The sequence below is a fragment of the Asterias rubens genome, chromosome 12 (assembly GCF_902459465.1).
Source record: "Asterias rubens chromosome 12, eAstRub1.3, whole genome shotgun sequence".
NCBI classification, from domain to species: domain Eukaryota; kingdom Metazoa; phylum Echinodermata; class Asteroidea; order Forcipulatida; family Asteriidae; genus Asterias; species Asterias rubens.
This window is the reverse complement of record NC_047073.1, coordinates 15,753,134-15,773,943: the sequence shown is the minus strand read 5'-3', so window position 1 is coordinate 15,773,943 and position 20,810 is coordinate 15,753,134. Positions and strand designations below refer to the sequence as shown.

The window sequence follows — 20,810 nt, the reverse complement described above, 5'->3', positions numbered from 1 at the left end:
TCACTGACTTGTAGGCAGACCCCTGTAGTACAAGGTGTTTGTAAGCTGATTGGGGTCGGCTTTACTTAAGGGGACTTGATGGGGTCTTCAAAATTCCTCCGCAAACATCTTAATCAAAGAGAGCGGGTCTTTAAGATAAATTGTCCGAAATGATTTATCTCTGGTTATTGTTGTTGCTACTCTGTCACTTTCATTAATGTAATAGTGTTACTAACAACCATGATAATCTATATTTCTACAACATTCACGTCAGTGTTTTTACTTGCAAATTTAGGGTTTGAGTTCTTAGTTTTTGTGCAAAGAGGCTAATTTAAACCTGCATATTACAATTAAGTTTGTTTTAAGACATTACATTTGAATTTGAAACCTTGATGGTACATGTTTTGGGGATCACCCTTATGTTGTTTTTTCATGTTTTCTACATTTTCTTTGAACAAAACACAAATTTAATATTCTTTTACTTGTTGATTTCTCCTCTATTCGTTATTTTATCAGGTAGTAAAATACTAGGGAAAGTGACTGACTGAGTCTTGAATAATTTTGGGTTAGACAAAGACAAATTGGTTAGTGCTGGATATGAACCCGCAACCTCCTGATGAAAGTTCCAGTGCTCTACATATTAATGTTATCTTTTGAAATTAAGTTGATGTCTTCGGGTAAAAGGCTTGTCTGTTATGAAATAGGCCTAAAAAATGCAATATTGAGGTGAATCGATGGTAGTTACAGTTCTGTTGGATATTAAATTAGAGAATTGCAGTTTGACTACAAATTTAAATGCAATAAGGTGATTGTTCCAGTAATTCACAAGATGTGGGAGTAATTTCGCACATTGTGAGTTAGTGCGTTTTTTCACCATAATCATAATATTGGGTGCCCTTTGTCTTGTGTTGAATTTAAATTAGAAAGTGAGATTGGTTTGTTGTTAAATTCATTATGCTGACTTCTTTTTTGCTCAAGTCGGAACCCTGTTAGCGTTAAAACACACTGTCGTCCCCAAATGATATATTGATTACCGGGTATGTAGTACCCAGAAGTCCTACTTTTGGTTGCACCATGCTGATTTTCTAGGTCAACGTTGGTACTCCATGTTGTCAATGACCATACTTGTTGCGTAGGCCCACATCTTATCTGCACACTTCTTCACAGTGGGGTAATTTTCTTTGCCGTCAACTCACTACAAGAAGTCCTTTGCTCTTCCCCCTGGATTACTTCCAAATGCCCCGAGGGGGTAGATATTATTCCTGGACAGTATTCAGTGCCAAGAGGCCCTTAAATATATAAAATTACATGCCAAAGTCCGTACCGATGAAGCCATATTGAATTCAGTGTTTCCCCTGCATTATCTTTGTGTTGCTGACTTCTTTCTTATACTTTATGATTTTGGCTTGTTTTCTGATGAATCTTTAGTTTTTGGCTTGTTTTCTGATGAATCTTAAGATTTCGGCTTGTTTTTTGATGAACCTTAAGATTTCGGCTTGTTTTCTGATGAATCTTAAGATTTTGGATTGGTTTCTGATGAATCTTAAGATTTTGGATTGGTCTCTGATGGCATGTCTTCTTATGTTAGTATTACTGTTACGCTTTCTATAAGTTTTGTTACCTCAAAATCGAATATTAATTATTACTAACAGAAATATTTAAGGTCAGATAATTGTTTTCAGATCTTAACATTTTCCTGATTATTTTGGTTTAAATAGTTGCAGGCATCAAGTTTGTCTGGAATTTTCTTTGATGTCCTGTAACATTAAGATTTTCTGTTAGATCTTTGTCTTGCTTGTTTGGGTTACCAGTCAGATGTAAAACACCATTGATGGGGATCTTCATTTTTTTCATGACTCTCTTATGACTTATCTTTCACAAGTTTCTTATTTCAGGCATATGTTGGTTCTTACAAACTGCAGATACTGGTCTTTGACGGTTACCTATGATACGCCTGAGTGCTTCAAATTTAGGACCCAATTTATCTGCATATTGTCGATTGCCTTAGTCTTGTCACATTTAATGATTATTTGTTGCTTTTTCCCCTGTTTGGTTATAGAGAGGGAGGCCGAACCCACACTTGGATGTCAATGGCGAACAACCCGTAGCACCATTTCTTCACAAGGTATAAACTTTCTCTTCAGTTTAGTTAAAGACGTTTTTGGGACTCTAGGTGGCAGCAGACTTACCAAGTAAATCCATTGTTCCCTGTAATGTGCTCATCAGAACTCTGAAACAATGGAAAGTTACCTGGTAAATCTGCTGCATCCTAGTGTTCTTAAGTCTCCCATTGATAGGGAGGAGTTGTGAAAATTTGTGAAAGATTGCTATACATCACAAGGCCATGGATTGCCCACTTCAAGGTGAGGACTACAACTGTTACCAAGGGCCACGTTGCCACCTACTCCCGGGGCTGACACAGTCCGTAAGGATGTAGGAAGGGGTATCATCCACTAGGAGCCACCTACTCCTAGGGCTGAAACAGGGTTACTCCCTTCACAGTCCATAAGGATGTAGGCATGGGTATCATCCACTAGAAGCCACCTACTCCTGGGGCTGAAACAGGGTTACCACCTTCACAGTCCATAAGGATGTAGGCATGGGTATCATCCACTTGGAGCCACCTACTCCTGGGACTGAAACAGGGTTACCCCCTTCACAGTCTGTGTCTGTAAGGATGTAGGTAGGGGGATCATCCACTAGTAGCCTGGCAAGGATTATAATCATCTGTTTTTTACTTTTCTTTCTACATTGCTCAAGTTGTCGATTGTCAACAACAACGTCAAACCCCTTTTCCTTTGTAAGCGAAATGCCTGGCTGTTGTTTGTTATGTGTGTTTAACAGAAGATAATGTCACATTCCTCACAGCTGATATGTTTTCCACGTCAGTTAATATTGTTTTCACATTTTGAAGTAAATTAGTCTCGCCACAAATTGCCCTTGGTGCCATCATTAGCTTTTAGTTTTCTTGTCTAGTCATGTTAGTGCGTCAAGGTCGTATGTAGCTTTTGTTTGTATACATGTGAGGCTCTAACATTAAATTTGTTTCCCAGTCCAATGCCATTAGTTCCTTGCATGCATTATTTGGAAGGGTTGACAAAGATACGGCTTTGTTGCATATCGCAAAATTACATGACTCCAAAGGCCACAACTTGTTGAATGCAATGACCTTGTTGCTAAGGCGGGAGGGTCTGAGAACAGTCAAATTTATATCATTACCATGGTTACCAATATGGGGTTAGATCTCATCAATGCATGTGAATGATTCTTTAGGGCAGTAAATGTTCCTATTTTTTCTCAACAATTTTTGTGCAACCAAATAAGGAGATCATAGCACCATTTGTTATGTTTTGGTTCTTTTTTATTCAACAGATAAATATATTGAATCATTACCAATAACTTTATACTTAAGAAAAACTTGCATGTGTGCAATCAATTGACCATATGTACAAACAAAATTTGAGGAGGGCTCCCTCATTGATAGACAAAATGAGGTCAAATGAAGATTGCTCATTGGTCTGTCCTGCACTCTGCATTTGTAGTGTTCCTTCATCATGATATCTCTAAGATTGAGAGGTTATGACGTCAGCGCATAAGGTCTATAGCAAGTTTTCCTTTTTGACAATAGGAAACAATTTTGTGAGTTGGTTAAAATTTTAATGAACATGCAACAGGAACAAATGTTCTACCTAAAGACCATTCTATCAATTGGTACCCAGTTTTGCACCAGTTAAAATAAAATGCTTGTCTTGGCCGAAACAACTCTTTTTTTTAGTATCAGAGGCTCAGTCTTATTGCAATAAAAATTCACAACAAGAACAAGCACCAAAGTCGAAGGAAAATAAAAAATTCCATATTTGAGTTTCAAAAGTACAGCATAAAAAAGCTGCTGACACTTCTAAAATACCTTGTTATGTGTGGAAAATGTGCAGTAGAGAAGAATTGTTATTTCTATTAACACAAACACTACACTAGGGGGATAAATCGCCAGCTTTCAGTAAAACTGGGTCACCATCAAAATGAAAAACTGTGGATTTCCCTTAAAGTGCATCCCATCTGTGAGGTGGAGCTCTTACAAAGCCAACATGGCAAGCACATAATCGTAAGCTTTGTATTTGGCAAGGTGCACTCAACCGACGGCCATTTTTGCAGGGGGGGGGGGGGGTTGGAGAACACTTGTGACGTCAGGACCTCAAATTGGCACAAAGGAATTTCACATGGTACAGACACTGTATCAACCTTTGGGATACGTCTTTCTTGGCAACAAACCGATCGGCAATGGCGAATTAGAATCAGTGACGTCAAAACCTGAAACTAGCACAAATGACTTGTGCAATTTAGGACACATATTAAGATATCGTCAGCATTTTCTCAAAGAGACAGTTTGGACAAAATGTTTGTAAAACTTGTAATTTACACATTTTTGAGGTTTTTATTTAAATTCAAATCAACATTTTTTTCAAGTTTCTTGTTAGTCCAGTTTTCATGAAGTAAAAGTTCTGATAATTAAACTAACTGATATATAATTAATAAGGTTAGGTGACAGTTATCGAAACACTGATATAAAAAATAGCTATTTCAAAGAAAGTTGTCCGTCATGACTGTTTCTATACCATACAAGTTACAGGTAAATCTGTGAACATTGATTTTAATAATCTTACCAATGTTGTGCACACCCTGTTACCCACGGTGGGAAATATCTGTTTCTATTTTCACACATCTCTAATTCCATATCCACTGGATAAGGCTGCCCATGTTTTAGGTGTCTTGAAAGTGACAACCAATCATCATAAACAAAATTATCTTAATAAGAGCGAGAGATACGAGGGCCTCTATTAAACGTTGTTGACAGACCATTCAATTGTCGTTGTCGGCACAAGCCTTGACGCAGCTAGAAATGACGAGATGCGGTCATCGCATCTAGGCTGTTAGCCTAGTTTAGTTTAGCGCAAGTAAATACAACGATGTTAGCGTAGATGAGTTGCAGGCCTGACACTTCACAGCGTCCCCTGGTCATTGCCTTGATGCTCCTTTGAAATGTTCCAGTAGAAATTTCAATTTTGGTCGATGAGGTGCTCTTGCCCGAGGAACAAATCGCGGTGCCCTTGCAAGACCAAAGTATCCGGCCTGCAATGTATACGCTTAAATATGAGCTGTCTTTTAGCTGTTACTTGATAACGACCAGAATGGCAAAAGGCTTTTCATATTCATAATTTTGTTTACTTAACATCATGATAAAAACTACCTGAAATATTTGTCTTTGCTTAATATTCAAATTGATTTGGCAACTGATGATTCCAATAGGAGACTTTTCAGACGCTGACGGTAGCAGACAAAACGGTTCTTTTTTTGCGGCTCTGAGCATGCGTGCATGCTCAGTACTGCGCGCAGATCTGAGTACGCGCAATATTATGAAAAAAGGACCGTCTGAAAGTCTCCCATTAGGTGAATGACTAGCAGTTTTTGTTTCTCATAAACACATAAAAAAGCAAAAAACCCTAAACATGTGTAAGATATGTCTGCAAGTCCTTCACAACAGATCAAATATGTTCAAACATTTTTCTGTCAATCTTTAATACCTAATGTCTTTTATCATGATATTTACATGTCCTTGAAGAAAAATTTTACCATCGCTGTTGGTAAGAGGAAAGGAAATAATGTCTGCATAAAAAAAAACCTTCCTTTGAAATGTACACTTGCAGACGACAGAATTAAATTATTTTATTTGAACATTTCAGGGGGCCCCGAGGCAGTGACCAATTAGGGGCAGAGAGGCTTTTGCCTCCAGCGCTTCCTTAGAGTTCAAGGTCTGCTTGGAGACAAAAAAATTGTCTGTTTATGCTTAATTCAAAAGCAAATTTTTAGCAATTGTCTGTGAAATCGCCCGATCTCAAACATCCTTGGTGTTGTGAAATTCTTTTTATATTCACAGAAACCAGCCAGACTTTAGACTTGCGTTTTACAAGAAATTTATTACGGCTGTTGCAAAGGTTAAAAAAAAGAAGATACAAAAATCACACACACTTCTTCACTCCAAAATAACCTAGCACTGTATACTCAGTACTTTGCCGAGTTCTGAGAAAAAAAAATCATAGGCATATTACCGGGGTGGGATTCGCAATTCTAGAGCAGTGTATTAGCAACTAGAAAGTACGGAGTATTCATTGCTGACACGCAATGGTGCAAGGGTAAAACCAAAATTAACGCCCGTTGCAACATTCAAATTGAATCTCTTAACAGTCACAAAAGCCAATATTCTTTATCACCAATGCAAGTTTAACATCTACGAAATAATGTTTTGTTGCTGTTCTTTTTCCAGAGCGGAGCAGCTCCCAGTCCAGTATTAGGTCAGATGCCCCCTAATGATGGAATGCCTCCCAGCGGTCCAATGCCTCCAGGCTTCTTTCAGGTACGTTGATCTCTTGACCTCTGACCTTTGACATTTGTCCTCATTCCATCTCCACTGTATGTAGTACTTGATGTTATTTGCATGGTTGTCTTAGCAACATCCTGTTAAGTAAAACAGATCATATATTATTTCATTGTAATTACATGTCATTAATCTCATTAGGGATTGAGAGATATTGTGGTTTTATCTCTTGCGGTTGTAGGAAGAAACCCAAATTTCATTCAGTACAATTTTGGCTTCTTCTTGTAGTGCTACAGAGCTGTTTTACCCAAAGTTAATTTTACTCTGGCAAACAATTTTTTTGAAATACAATCACATTTTCTGACTTGCTGGGTACAAAGAATCATTTTTACTTTTTGAGGATGGCTAATAGCTGTATATTCTTATTATTTTAAATCGGGGATTGGAAAAAATTATCTCTAGTAGGTTAATCTCTAGTATTGAACAAGGGCGAGCTTTTCAAAACAGGAAACTGACTGGGTAATCTTTAAAAGTATTAGGAATTAATGGTGTTACAGTGCCTTTGTCTACCTATTGGTGTCAAGTTCCTAGTATGCTTTGGTAGAATCATCACATCTACAAGTGAGAGGAACCAGTCTATTTCAGCTTCTTTCTGCATTTAGTCTTTAAGCATTGTGAAAATCCCAACTGGGATTCTATACCCAAGTTAAGATTTAACTGTTGTGGCATTCCATAGTCTTTATGACCCAAGTGAGAAGCTCAACTGGAATTCTATTTTTTATCCAAAGTTTAAAATGTAGTTGCTGAACATTTCAGAATGTGGGGCTTGTTGTTTTACAAAAAAGGTTTTGGAGCAGGCCAGTGTATATCACATGTATTACATTGTAAGAATAAGGCTATTCAAACAGTTTGGTGTACAAGTAATAATAGAAGGAATCGTGCTGTATCCTGTTTTTATCCACATACCTATTGTTAGGATTTTGATAGTCGCCTTGCCGAAGCTTAGGCCCTATGTTCTGCAATTTATGGTATAATGGTAACAGGGTTCTTAGAAAACCGCCCCCCAATTTGTTGATTTGCTACTGTAAGAATAAAGGTGTTCAAGAAAAAAATGGGTCGAGGTTGCAGGGCACGTTGAAGGTTTGAGAAGTTTGATTTAAAGTGGGCTAAACATTATACGACTCGTTGTGCTTTGGGCCGATATTTGTTGATGCGTTAAACATGTCCCAGATAGTTATATGTGACAAAAACTGTTTTCAGAATATTTATTCTTCCACTTGATTATGTTCTGGCAAACAAGCAAATAAAATTATACTTGTTAAAAAAAATTGTTCAGCATTTTCTTTTCCTTCAGAAATTTAAATAATACCTGGAAGTGTCATGTTAACAGAAGTTATTTTGGTTGCTTGATTGATGGCGTTTCATCAACTAAAAAAAAAAAGTATCATATCATGAATGTGATACTTTTTTACAGTTTTATCTTCGGCTGGCAGTGTAGGGCCTATGTTGTTCTCCTGTATCAACTGGCCAAATATATAATAATTAAAATAATAAAAATATTTTAATTGCTTGCATCAGGTAAATTAGGTTTTACACCATGCCTGTATGTATGTGATCAAACATACTGGGAATTAATAGGAACCTCCTCAAATAATAAACTTAACTCACAGAACTAAAATAGTGAGATAATGTAAGCCATTTAGCCATTTACCCAAACAACACCGAATGTCATTTTGCGACTGATTGAAGAAAATTTTCAAAATCAGTACATATTTTTGGGACTAATTAAATATTTTAGAAATTCAGCAGTGCGTCTGCCGTAAGATCCTGGTCATAATGAAGAACCCATTATACCATTACAGAGAACGTACGCATAGACCATTAAATTATTAACCGTGCAACATACAAATAAAAATCGCCACTTGCCGACCAGATCCCCATCTTAGGTAATCAGCGTTCTCAAAACAACCCAGCTTATCGCCTGGCCACGGTGCCTGCCCAGCCACGGTTTCCATGGTAACTGTGACTCAGCCTTCTAGCCCCTAACGGCAGCTCAGCAGTTCATCTGACGTAATACCAGGCTGCCTTGGAATTACTCTTTATAGCTCTTGTCCATTTTTTCCCCCTGTCTCTCTCTCCCTCTCTCCCTCTGTTTCTTTTTGCTTGGCTGGTGTTCGTTGTCATAAACCGTGATCATACGGTATGATTTTTGCATTCTGCTTGAGTTGGTTTACTGCAAGAAGAGGAAGGTGGAGCCTTGTTGACATATTTAAAATACATCCTGGAGGAGACAAATTTGTGTTTTGTTGTTGTTGTTGCTGTTGTGTTTTTTTCACATCAGTTTGGTTTAGGGTGCAGAGTGGTATTTTGCGCGCTACTGTTTAAACCCAAATTAACCTGGTTTTAAACACTTGAATTTATAATTTCAAAGACGTTTCCAATTGTGCCTATTTCCTATTTTAAAAATGCGTTGAATGCAATGAGTTGAAGATACATGGACTTGAAATGATGATGATTTCTTTGGCAGGTATCCTCTTTGATGTGTTATGTACATCATACACTATTATTCTATTACTAGTTCTGAACAGTATTGTATGTTGACTAGCAGTGAAGACAGCTAGCTCTGGGAGATGGGGGGGGGGGTGGGTGTGTTGTATTCCCTTGTGCATTACCGTGTGCTTAAATACTGGCATGCAATATTTGTTAACACGCTGTACAGGCAAGACATTCAAATAAAACATTTCAAAGGGGGTGGGCTATTCTTGTGTAACCTGAGTATAACAATTAAGAGACAGTGCCTGTGTGTTCAAAGGATAGCATGCTTGCTCATAGCATGCTTGCTCATAGCATGCTTGCTCATAGCATGCTTGCTCATAGCATGCTTGCTCATAGCATGCTTGCTCATAGCATGCTTGCTCATAGCATGCTTGCTCATAGCATGCTTGCTCATAGCATGCTTGCTCATAGCATGCTTGCTCATAGCATGCTTGCTCATAGCATGCTTGCTCATAGCATGCTTGCTCATAGCATGCTTGCTCATAGCATGCTTGCTCATAGCATGCTTGCTCATGAAATATTGTTCTGAGTACTTCTAGCCTGTCGTCAGTGAACACTACCATGTGACAGTGTTTAGCCAATCAAGGTAGAGAATCAACTTGAGGTGTTATGTTAACAGAAATAAATCGTTGGACATTCATGTGGAACATTAATGTTTGTGACAAACAGCCAACATGTCAGACACAACAGAAGTACATAAATGCATAATCATCGACGTCGGTTTGGTTGGGGAGAGAGGGGGGGGGGGGCTTTATCCTTACTGAACTATTAGGCATGCACGGCGTCGGGGGAATAAAGTTCAAGTCGCCCACTTGTCTAGCTAAATGTTGTTTTGTCTGTCCACAGGCAAACCCTTCACAGTAATTCGACATAGCTAGAGTTAATCGCTCCCCTGTACAATACAGGGTTGTGTTTCTTGAGCGATTCAAAGCAGAACTTTCCTCTACCGCTTACCATTCTAGGCTTTTGTACTAATTTTGTCTGTACTCTCGAGTATCAGGGGAACAATGTCTAGAAATTTATGCAGATATCCTAGATTAACCCATTGAAAATTTTAAAAACTAAATTCAAGGCACAGTTTTGGCAGGACCTGAGTTAGGAGGGAAAATCTACGAGACCACAAGGCTTGCAGCTCAAAGTGTTTTTTGGACCAGGGTTCGGTTTCACAAAGAGCTCAGATTGATCTTAACTGTGTATGAATCTTAATTTCATACCATTAAGCAAAGTGTGGTGTCACGATACAAATCACTGAGGCAAACTTTGTGGAAATCATCCCCAGAAATCTTTATACACCAGAATCAGCTTGGGAAGAATACAAACCTACACAGTTTGTACACCGTGTAGGTTATTAAAACATAAACTGTATTCATTTGAACATAACACTATGGGAAGATTTCTCTCATTATATGGGAAGTAATTTGTTACTCGCTAAAATTGAAAGACTACACAGAGTGAAATATTATTATGCAGTTCAAAATCACAAGACTACAGGACTTGTACGGTCTTGTGTTGTCCAGTGTTGTCCAGTGTTGTCCAGTGTTGTCCAGTGTTGTCCAGTGTTGTCCAGTGTTAATTTCGAGCCTTGGCTTTTGTCCTCTACACATCTGGAAAATAGTGCCTGGCTTATAGATTCAGAAGGAAAAGTAACAAGTAAATAAAATTTTCAGCCAATCAAACCCGTTTATTCTGACAAAGTATTGTGAAGAATAAGTATGAAACCTTTCAGCCGATGAGTTCATTTCATCATTTTTCTTTTTTGTTTTTGTATAGAGTAAGCCTCATGTGATCTTGCACATAGCCCCCGGTCCAACAATTTTGTTTTCTTCTCAAATGTGACCACTGAACTTGATGACTTGTTTACAGTCAGTCTGCTTGCATGGCGTTTTTATTCATAACTAGAACATGGTAGTTAATTTGTTTGTCAAAAAAACCCTTATGTACAATACCCTTTAATGACACTCCACAAATAGCGCTTTGCGGTCGAAAGTGAAAGGTTTTAGGGAAGGGTCTAGAAGTTCCGATTGCTGAGGTGACTTCCATACAGAAATTATGTTATGAATCTCTCTTTCTTAAAACACACATTAATAAGAAGCAGTTAAGTATGCCGGAACCTTCCAACGTTCAGTGACCACCTCACTAATTTTTTTTTTTTTTTTTTTGGGGGGTGGGCAATATCACCACCTTGCTGTGAAAATTTACTAAAAAGAAAATACTAGTTTATCAAAAGATATTCTTTTTGTGTAGTTTTTTTTTGCTTTTTCTTTACATGTGTCACCATCTCATAACTTGGATGTGGATATTGGTGCAGTTTCAGGGCTACTCTTTTTACGTTTTTTTTTTACATACTTTTGAATTTCCTGAATACAAAATATTTGGAAATCACCTTTCCACTTGTAAATTAGGCACTTTAAAATGATTATTAATCAAAACATCACTTGGTATAAATTTCTTAAGTATTTATCAGTCAAAGGCAACATCTAGGTTGGAATCTTTCATCTTTCATACAGCAGGAAATTGGCACGTCTGAAATTGTTTCAACCTGACTGACTTAATTACAGCTTGTTGATTTTTTGGTATTTTATTTTGCCCAAAGAGAGCAAAGGCTGTGACTTGCGGGAATGGTGCAACTTGTCCTCTTTACTGCCAAGTTCAAGGACTTTGCTTGAAATTATTGAGGTTCTAATTAACGCACTTCCATGGGAACATGAGTTTGGCTTGTCGATGGTTAAAAGAAAACCCACTCTGTTGGCAGATCAAAGCCACAAATCATGATTAAGAAAAAAAAAATTGCAAATTAGGGTGCTCCTCCTCCCCAAGCCACTACTTAGTACATTACAAAACACTTCTGGAGTTGATCCGTAGCCCGTCAGGGTTCTCCCTGTGCAAAAGCTAGCGTATCCGGCAGGTGCCCACAATTGGATGCTGATACACGCACATTTCAGCCGATATGGCCCCAAATCAAATCTTAAATTTGTATTATTTTTGTTATTAATAATTTCACAAAAATTGTCAAACCGTTTATATATAACCCTCAAGTGTGCACATTAGGGCATGATATCTATATTAAAACCACAATAAACACCAAGTAGAGTTTTTTTGAAGACCTCAATTTTATTCAGCGTCCTTTGGCCAAACTTCCAAAATTTGCGTCCAGAATGGGACACAGGTGAGAACCCTAAATGTCCAAGTATGATTACACACGACTGGGCTCCAGGACTATTTTAGAATGTCAGTCAAGGTTTGCTTGTAAATACCAATACCTGCTAAAATGCTATTGGGGTATGTTGTTTGTTTCTGTTTAATGTTAGCTTGAAAACAAAATTATCAATGAGGCATTTCTGAGCAGGTTAGTGGGCCCACATTTCCCCAAAATGCTAATGTCAGAACTGGTGTTTTGATGCCCACCACCCCCTAATGAAGAATCCCGCGTGAGCAGGTGTCGCTTGAGACAGCCAGCCACAATGGTTGGGGGCTGTTTCCTCCGTCGTGCTGCCCTATGGGCAGCAGGAGGCATCAGCAGTGAACTCTGACGCATTCTTATCATCCCGTAACACCTCGGACAATGAGAACGACCGGTGCGGGATGACACGCTTGGATGCGACCCCCACACCAACCCAGTGGCCTTCGGGGAGGTGTTGGATAAATTAAGTGGCTGTGTTTTGCTTGAGCAATCTCCAAAGTTCAGCTGCTTCATTCAGTACAGTGCTGCAGGGCCTTCGTAAAAAAATGGCAGCTTGAACTGTTTTTGAGAAAGAATAAAATTCTCTGAAAAAAAAAAGGTGGAAATAACATATCCTTAGGCGAGCATTAGTTTTTATTGTGTGACGTTTTGCAAAAATTGCAGCATCTATCATTTTGAGAAAGAATAAAATTCTCTGAAAAAAAATGTGGAAATAACATACCCTAAGGTGAGCGGTAGTTTTTATTGTGTAACGTTTTGCGCGCCAGCTTTCAAAAGATCACATTCATTGAATGAAATTATAGTTTTCTAAGGAAGGTCAAGGTTTGACATGAAGGGCAAGCCTGTTATGGTTATGGTACATTGAGCACATGTTTTCATGTGAATGAAACTTGAAGGAGCACGTTGCCTTGGATCGGTCGAGTTGGTCTTTGAAAGGCGTTTGAAACCGTTTGTTATAAAATGCATATGGTTAGAAAGATATTTTTAAAGTAGAATATAATGATCCACACAAATGTGCCTCTAAATTGCATGGTTTTCCTTTTACTTTGCAAACTAACACGGTCGGCCATTTATGGGAGTAAAAAAATTGACTCCCATACGTAAATGGCCAACCGTGTTAGTCTACGAGATAAAAGGAAAACCACGTAATTTCGAGTGATACTTGTGTGGATCATTATATTCTACTTTCAAAATATCTCTCTAATCCTCTAATCATATGCATTTGATAACAAACAGTTACAAACGCTTTTCAAAGACCAACTCGACAGATCAAAGGCAACGTGTTCCTATAAAATGGAATAGCATTCTCTAATGTTATATCACAAAGCTGGAATTGGGAAGAAAATAGTCTGCTTCCATACTGCACTACAGCCATAAATTTAAGGAGACAATATTGGTATCAGACTGATTGGTATCTTGGAACTTCTGCAAATATCCTAATGTAATAACAAACCAACTTAAAACCTAGACTTCTTCCCCTTCTTTTAAAAATGTGAATCCATAATTATTTATTCAAAGCGCTTTACACAAAGTATGACACCATGTGACCATTACTTTTGTCATAAACCAAACAAAATAGAGTTTACTGTATTTTTTAATTCTGTCGGTTATTATCTGGTTTTATTAAAAGTTAAACCATTCTTAGAGATTTTTATTTATTTATTTATTTGAGGGGGAAGGGGAGAAATGTTTTTGCACACAATATTTTGTATGGAATAGTGCATCTGTTTTTCTTTACATTTATAGCTGCCAACGTTAAGTTTTGCACATGCTAAGAACGCTGTCAACTTCTGAAGCCATTGCCCCATTCTTTAACATCCTCTTCCTAATCATATTTACTTCTAAACTTACTCCTGTGGTTTCGGACTTAAACCACACCCCTATTTCATCATGAGAACATGTTCTTCTGGCCCATTTTATGGTTTGGTTAGTTGAAGTACAGCGTTGGTTTTGGAAGTGTGTTTCACATTTGTCAATATCAAGTTATTGTTGAGCTTGTGATTGTATTTCTAGTTGATCTACAAGTATTTTGAGGGATTGTGATAAGATGTTGCCATGTGATAAGATTTTGCCATCTTGGTATGTGTTTTTTATGACATAACACTGTTATAGGGATTCTGTAGATATTTTTATGTAGCTACATTTAATAGTAGATTCATGAAAATCTGCAATTTAGCATCATTTGTTTTATGTTGGTCACAAATCTGCAGAAAAGTTCTCTTTAAAGGGAAGGTACACATTTGGTCATCACTCTTTTTAATTGCAATAAAAACCATTTTGTCTAACTTTAAAATTATCTTGTCGCCAAATCACTTGGTACTGGAGTAGCTTCAGGTGTGTTACCTTTGTTATATTTATACCAAGATGTTTGTGATATGGAAAGGTTTGCGGTAACACCATGTAATGACTATCTCTAAGTGAGTTTGGGGGGGGGGGGTTCTGAAAGAACCGCTGGTTCAACTCTCATTTATAGTCACCCCACCCCAATCAGAACCAAGAGGCCAGTCAGTCCAACTCTCATTTAAAGTCACCCCACCCCAATCAGAACCAAGAGGCCAGTCAGTCCAACTCTCATTTAAAGTCACCCCACCCCAATCAGAACCAAGAGGCCAGTCAGTCCAACTCTCATTTATAGTCACCCCACCCCAATCAGAACCAAGAGGCCAGTCAGTCACATGAGTTTTTTCTCCCTCAATCGTCAATCAGTAAGTTTGAACTACTTCAATCTAACAGCATATTTCCTGTGGACAAACACGAGCCCCAATTGTAAAGAGTTATTCACACAACATCAATTTAACTTGGGTCCCTTGCTTAATTTTAGCATGGTTGTAAATTGTAGCAATGTTTAACAGGATTTGGGAATGAATTGGGGTTATGTGGCGTGGGTTTGGTCTCTGGTAGAAGCAGTGTCAGAATCGCGGCCCCCCCCCCCCCCACCACCTGCTCAGATATATCACATACAATAAAACTAACTTGTGGAATGGGCGGCAGCATAGATATTGCTAATAATCTGCAGCCGATTTCACGAAACTTTACGCAACTGTGTAAGTCCACTTGCGCAACATTTATGGCGTAAGTTGCGCCATTATCGTTGCGCAAGTGGACTTACGCAGTTGTGTAAAAATTCGTGAAATCTGCTGCTGGAGCGGTCGTGCTCACGCGGGAAGAATAATCCACATGGAATAATATACTATTTGAGAAAAGTTTCATGCAGAAACTTTTCTCATACTAAAATGTTTTGAATCTCTCTCTCCAAAACCTTTTTCCTATGAAGGGAATTATTTCTCAAAATGTTATGCCTAATCCAACAGCTCCAGTGCTTCATTCTTACCAAGTAATATTTTGTGGTCATTAGTTTTTGGAGTAATTACCAAAGGTAAACCCCTTAACATCCAAATCCTCCGGATCAACCCTGAAGTGTGCTGGCAGTCTCCCATCCCCAACCCTAATCTTAATTCAGTCGGCTTTGATGTCATACCCCTTCAAAGTTTGTTAGCTTTTGCTGCAAACAAATAATTCAGACCTGTTTTTCGATCAATTTCACAAGGTTCTAATGACCTTATTGTAAAAGTACATGCAGGAACATCAAAGTTGCCATTTATGTGTAAATCTGCATCCGTGAAATGAAACACTGTCAAAAAACAGACACCTGAGAATTCGGACATTTTTGGAGTCATGCCCTCACTCAGAAATTCCTGATCTACCTTTCGATAAAATGTGGATAGCGAATGTGCCATTTTTAGAATAAGCCCCTGCCGAGGTCTTTCCCGGACCAACACATTAATAAAAATCTGTGTGTTTGTGGTGTACTCTGTATCTTGGTGTTTGTAGTTCATTGCCCGTTCGGTCTTTAAAGTGGAATAGTCTAAGAGAAGGAAATTTGGAACATCCAGTCTTACGACCGATTAAGTATCATCCATGCATGTCAACTAGCGAGACTATTTTTTTCTCTTTCGCTCTTTCTTTTTTTCATATTTTAATAAGGGTAGATGGGAGAGCGAGGGAAAATGAGTGTACGATATAATGGATTGAAATGTGGAATATATTGTGTGTATCGGGACAGATCGGTTCATTACTTTGGGAGTTTGTGTCAGTCGCGTGAGTTTTCCTTATTTCAAAGAAATGCATTATTGGATTTTGATTCACAAAATGTTCTCAATAGTTGAGTATAAGGGTGAAAGAACAAAAGTACTGCAGACCCTTGATGTTGTTCTTGAGGGGGGTGGGGAGGGGGTGGAGGGCATGGATTTCCCCTTTTCGTATCAAGAATACAAATAGTTTTATATTCTACATTCTACATTCAAGGTATGAGGAGCTATGTTCAAAACATGAGACCCGTTTATTTACATAGCACCAAGGTGCTGTAGTGCAATACAGTAAAAAAAACAAAAACAAGGCACAAACCTTTCTCCTAATGACAAGTGTATACTGTTTACTTTTACGTTACACTACAACCCATCCAAAGTATGAAGCAATAAGCGTTTTAAAACAAGAAAAGGTCTTGCTTATCAATTTATTTTACAAATTGGAATCGGCCCATGACAATGCTGGCAGTTAAGTTAAGCCCTTTGAGGGTTACAAAAGAGTTGTTGAGTACTTTGTTCATGGGCATGGCCCGATTTCAACAAGTTGTGAAGCAGAGAAAATTTGCTTGGCTTGTCTGATTACTTTACCCTGCTAAACGTTGTGCCAGTTGTACCAATGTTTTATGTATCGTGTATTTTGGCTAGTAACTTGCCCCAGTTGTGATTGAACTTCTGTGACAACATGAAATTTGTACTAGATTTGTGTGCTTTGAGGCTCCATTGGTTCGGGGGGGGGGGGATGTACTCTGTCTTGAGATTTACTACGTAGACTTAATGTTCGTGCTTGTCTATTAATGCCTTGCACCTTTCTAGTTCAGTCAAGCCAAATATGGTAGTACCAGTGCCTTAGTAATGCAAGCCCGTTTCTGAAAAACATGTTTACAAAATATCATACATTTCCCCAAAGACCTTTGCACACTTTAAAAACCAACTTCCTGGTTGCACTCTGTACGCGACGTCCCATGGGTGTGTGTGAATAACTAAATATCCCATTCGCAAAAAGGGTATTTCTGAATAGTTAAGTTGATAGTGTTTTCCTGGCGGGGAGATGCTGATGAAATAGGTAAAGCGGTGTAAGATTTGCGTGGTGTCAACGGGGGTTGCTGAAGAGGAAGTTGGTGGCTAAGTTACTGGCGCCGACGCCTGGTCATGCGTGACCTAAACAGCCAAAGTGGGACACTACCTGAGAGCACCATGATCAGGCGTTGGTTGCGAAGCAAACAACAGGATTCCCTTAATGATTCTTGAACTATTTTTTGCTCTCTTTCTCTTTTTTTTAACTGTAAAAGGTCACAGGCTAGGTCTGCGCTTATAAATATTGGTCAATCTGCGTTAGGTTCTGGAAAAGGATTCTCAAATTGGTTTATCTGAGTGGCGTCAAGGGATAGTCTGATCACGGTAACTTTTGCTGTCTTGAGTTTATGATCAACAAGTAGGTCTATGAGGTTGAGAATGAGGCAACTTACCCAATTAGGCTGGTACCCACATCGTGCTGACCCATTTTGAATAATTGTCTGTTCCATGCCTTCAGGGTGCTTGACACACACATGGCGTGGTGTGAACCGCTTTGCTTGTCCAACAACCAGGACCTGTGGTTTCCGATTCGTAGCTGTTTTGGGGTTCCGAGTTTATTGGCATCAATAGTATCAGATCCTGCCAAAAATAAAATGTGAAAGATTTCTTTGTTTAGAAATATCAAATCTTGTTCCTGCATGGGGTGGCAATTTTTCACATGATTGTAATCTACAACACACTTGATCCGATTGTCTTTAACTTGACAAGTTAAAGTGCTGATGCACTGTAAGTGACAAATCTTAAATGTCAGAACTTGTAAAATATTAGGAAAAGCCCACTACAAAAAACTTTGAGCAAATTATGAATTTTTTTGGGGGGCGGGGTTGAACAAAGAATTGACTAGAGTGGGATTCGAACCAACGACCTTGGGATTATGAATTTGTTAAACATTTGTTTAAATTTATTGAAGTTTTTCATGAGAGATCAACTAACCACAAGCCTAGACAGTCAGTTCAATGCGAGGGCTACAATTAACTGATTTAGGCTGTCGACCCAAATCAACAGCTATACCAGGGGCAAATTGCTACCTACTCCTACTACAGGGTTACCCTGATTACAGTCGGTAAGGATTGTAGGCATGGGTATCATCCAACAGGATAATAAAATAGGGTACTTCCCTCTTGAACTGATAATATCCCCCCCCCCCCCCCGAAAACCCTCTAAACCTTCTTCTTTGAAATGATGCCAACAACTCTTTTGTGCTCAAAGTGATGAGTGAGATACTGTATCAAACCTCCATGTTTTATCTCCCAGTTTTCACCCAAAACAAGATCCTATTTTGGGTGAATAAGAAACTACTTTAGGTCACAGTGGGATGCAAAAGTGTTTGAATCGTTGGCGTCATTTCCAGAGTGATTTATAAACATTGTGAACCTTTTCACCTTTTGGTTTCTTGCTGAATGCCATGGTTCTAAAATACAGAATGAAGTTATGTGTGATACACTACCAATAGGTTATGGAATAGGCTTAGTAAAATTGGTTGCGATCCCTGGTTATATTGCAGTCACAGGTTGAATTTCTTCTGTCTGGTACCCCAAATCACAGATATTGAAAAACAAGGGAGACCACCAACTTTAGGGATAGGCCTACTTGTTAGACTGCTGGCATCTTAATCCTGAGTTTGCTTGTCAAATTCCTGCTCTAGTCAATTTCTCTTTGTTCAACTTAAACTTTACCCTGTCAGTTTCCTATATAGTTTATTACTTGATATTTGTACTGGGGAAAGCAAAGATTTTCAATAGCAAATGTGATGTCTGTAGTACCTTTACCTTTGCTATATCAATGCCGAGTCAAAGCAATGTGATTTATATTTGCACGGATATGGTACATGTAGTTGTATTTGTAGAACCATTGGTAGAAATGTAACCTAGAAAAGTTTGCAGTGGATCATGTAGCTATCTTTGAAGAACTAGGATTGGATCTTTGGAATGGCAGATAAAACTATTACTGTCAAAATTTTCAGAAAAGCAATTCTCTAAATTTTACAAAAGATTGTACATCACCAGCTCTTTTTAGTAACAAAAATAAGAACTGGTGATGTTCTCTCAAAATTGTACAATCTTTTGTGCTTTTGGTTTTTGTGTGTGAGTGGTAGCAGATATGTTTCCATTGCTATGTGCCTTCATTTTTTTGAGTGCAGATTCAGTACTGCCCTTAACCTTGACTGAGAAGTGCAAAAGATAGCACTCCACACAATTCCAAAGAGATAATTTATTTTTGGAAAACAGGAAGTGAGCAGGATACCAGTCACAAATTGTACATGGGACACTGTAGTTTGGCTGGTAACCTTATTCCTGCTGAGCACGTTCTTTGTGCTTAAGCAGCTCTATGAAATTGGTCCTTGGTGTTACTGCATTCCTTTCTAGGTGTTACTGTTTGCATGGTGTGTTTTCATTTGCATGATTTGTATAATGTGCATGCCATTTTCTTTTTCTCTCTCCTTTTGTTGAATCTCCTGTTCCATGCATGGCTTCCTACATTGCATGTTCATCATCCTCCAAACTGTGTGTGCGTTCAACATCCATCATTTCATCTCCATCGGACATTTTGTTTTTTCTATTGAAAATACAAAAAAACCTTAAAAAAAAAACCTTGCATCCCCTACATGATCCATTGGTAGAATCCCATGCGTCACTCACCCTCACACCAGAACCCCGGCCCGGGGGGTCCCCCTGGGTCGCAGCCCTCACCCCATGCTCAGCATCATCACCACAGCAATCCCATGATGCAGCAGAATCAGGTGGGTACTACCATTATCACTGTAGGGGAGTTCACAAGACATTATCATTTTTTTCAGCCATTGATTTGCATAATGTGAGTGCTTCTTTCAGACATTATAAGTAGATGGAACAAAACTACATTTATTTTTTGATTGTGCATGGTGATTGTGTTTTGTAAATGCTACTTGTCTGTTTCATCTACATATTTTTTTGCGTACAGGATAGATTTTCACTTCATGTAAGTTATACCAGCATCATCCATATAGTGTATCAAAGCAAATAAAGAACAACAATAAAAAACCTCAAACACATATATTTCTTCCAATGATCAAAAACTGATAATGTTGAATATGCAAATGTTTTTAATTGAAATGGGCAGACTCTGATAAACTCAATTCACAACTTCACACACAAATTGATGGCAAGTCTATTCGTATCATTTAGTACCAGATTTCTCAAGATTTTTTCCTGATTTTGTTGTTGTCAAACCTCCTTGAGCATTGAAATAAGTAAAAAGCAGTTGTAAATGGCAGAAAGAAAAAGTTGACACTGTTAAAATTTGCACTTTTCTATTTCTGTTGATGCTTAGAGTCTTTAATAAACCCCTGTGAATTGTACATTTTGGGAGGCTTGGTGTATACGATAAGGGGGAACCCAGGCCTGCAAGCAAGAGCAAGTTCTAGTGTGCACAATGGTTAACTAAAGGTTGACCATTTTGACTCGAACCCAGGCTGGTCGACCATTGGTTGACTACTGTGGTCGACCATTTGGAACCAGCCTCGAGCCCATGGTTTCTTCACTGGTCCCAACAGCATGTTACATTCTAACACGTGTTAAGCGCAGAG

General features: G+C 38.4%; 1 protein-coding gene across 1 annotated transcript in view; it reads left to right on the top strand.

Moving 5' to 3' along the window:
• LOC117297807 (single-stranded DNA-binding protein 3-like) overlaps positions 1-20,810 on the top strand; it is a 71,824-nt gene that overhangs the window by 45,070 nt on the left and 5,944 nt on the right. The window contains exons 5-7 of the mRNA XM_033780954.1: positions 2,039-2,104; positions 6,299-6,388; positions 19,866-19,985. Of these exons, the coding sequence (XP_033636845.1) occupies positions 2,039-2,104; positions 6,299-6,388; positions 19,866-19,985 (276 nt within the window). The remainder of the gene's footprint in view (positions 1-2,038; positions 2,105-6,298; positions 6,389-19,865; positions 19,986-20,810) is intronic.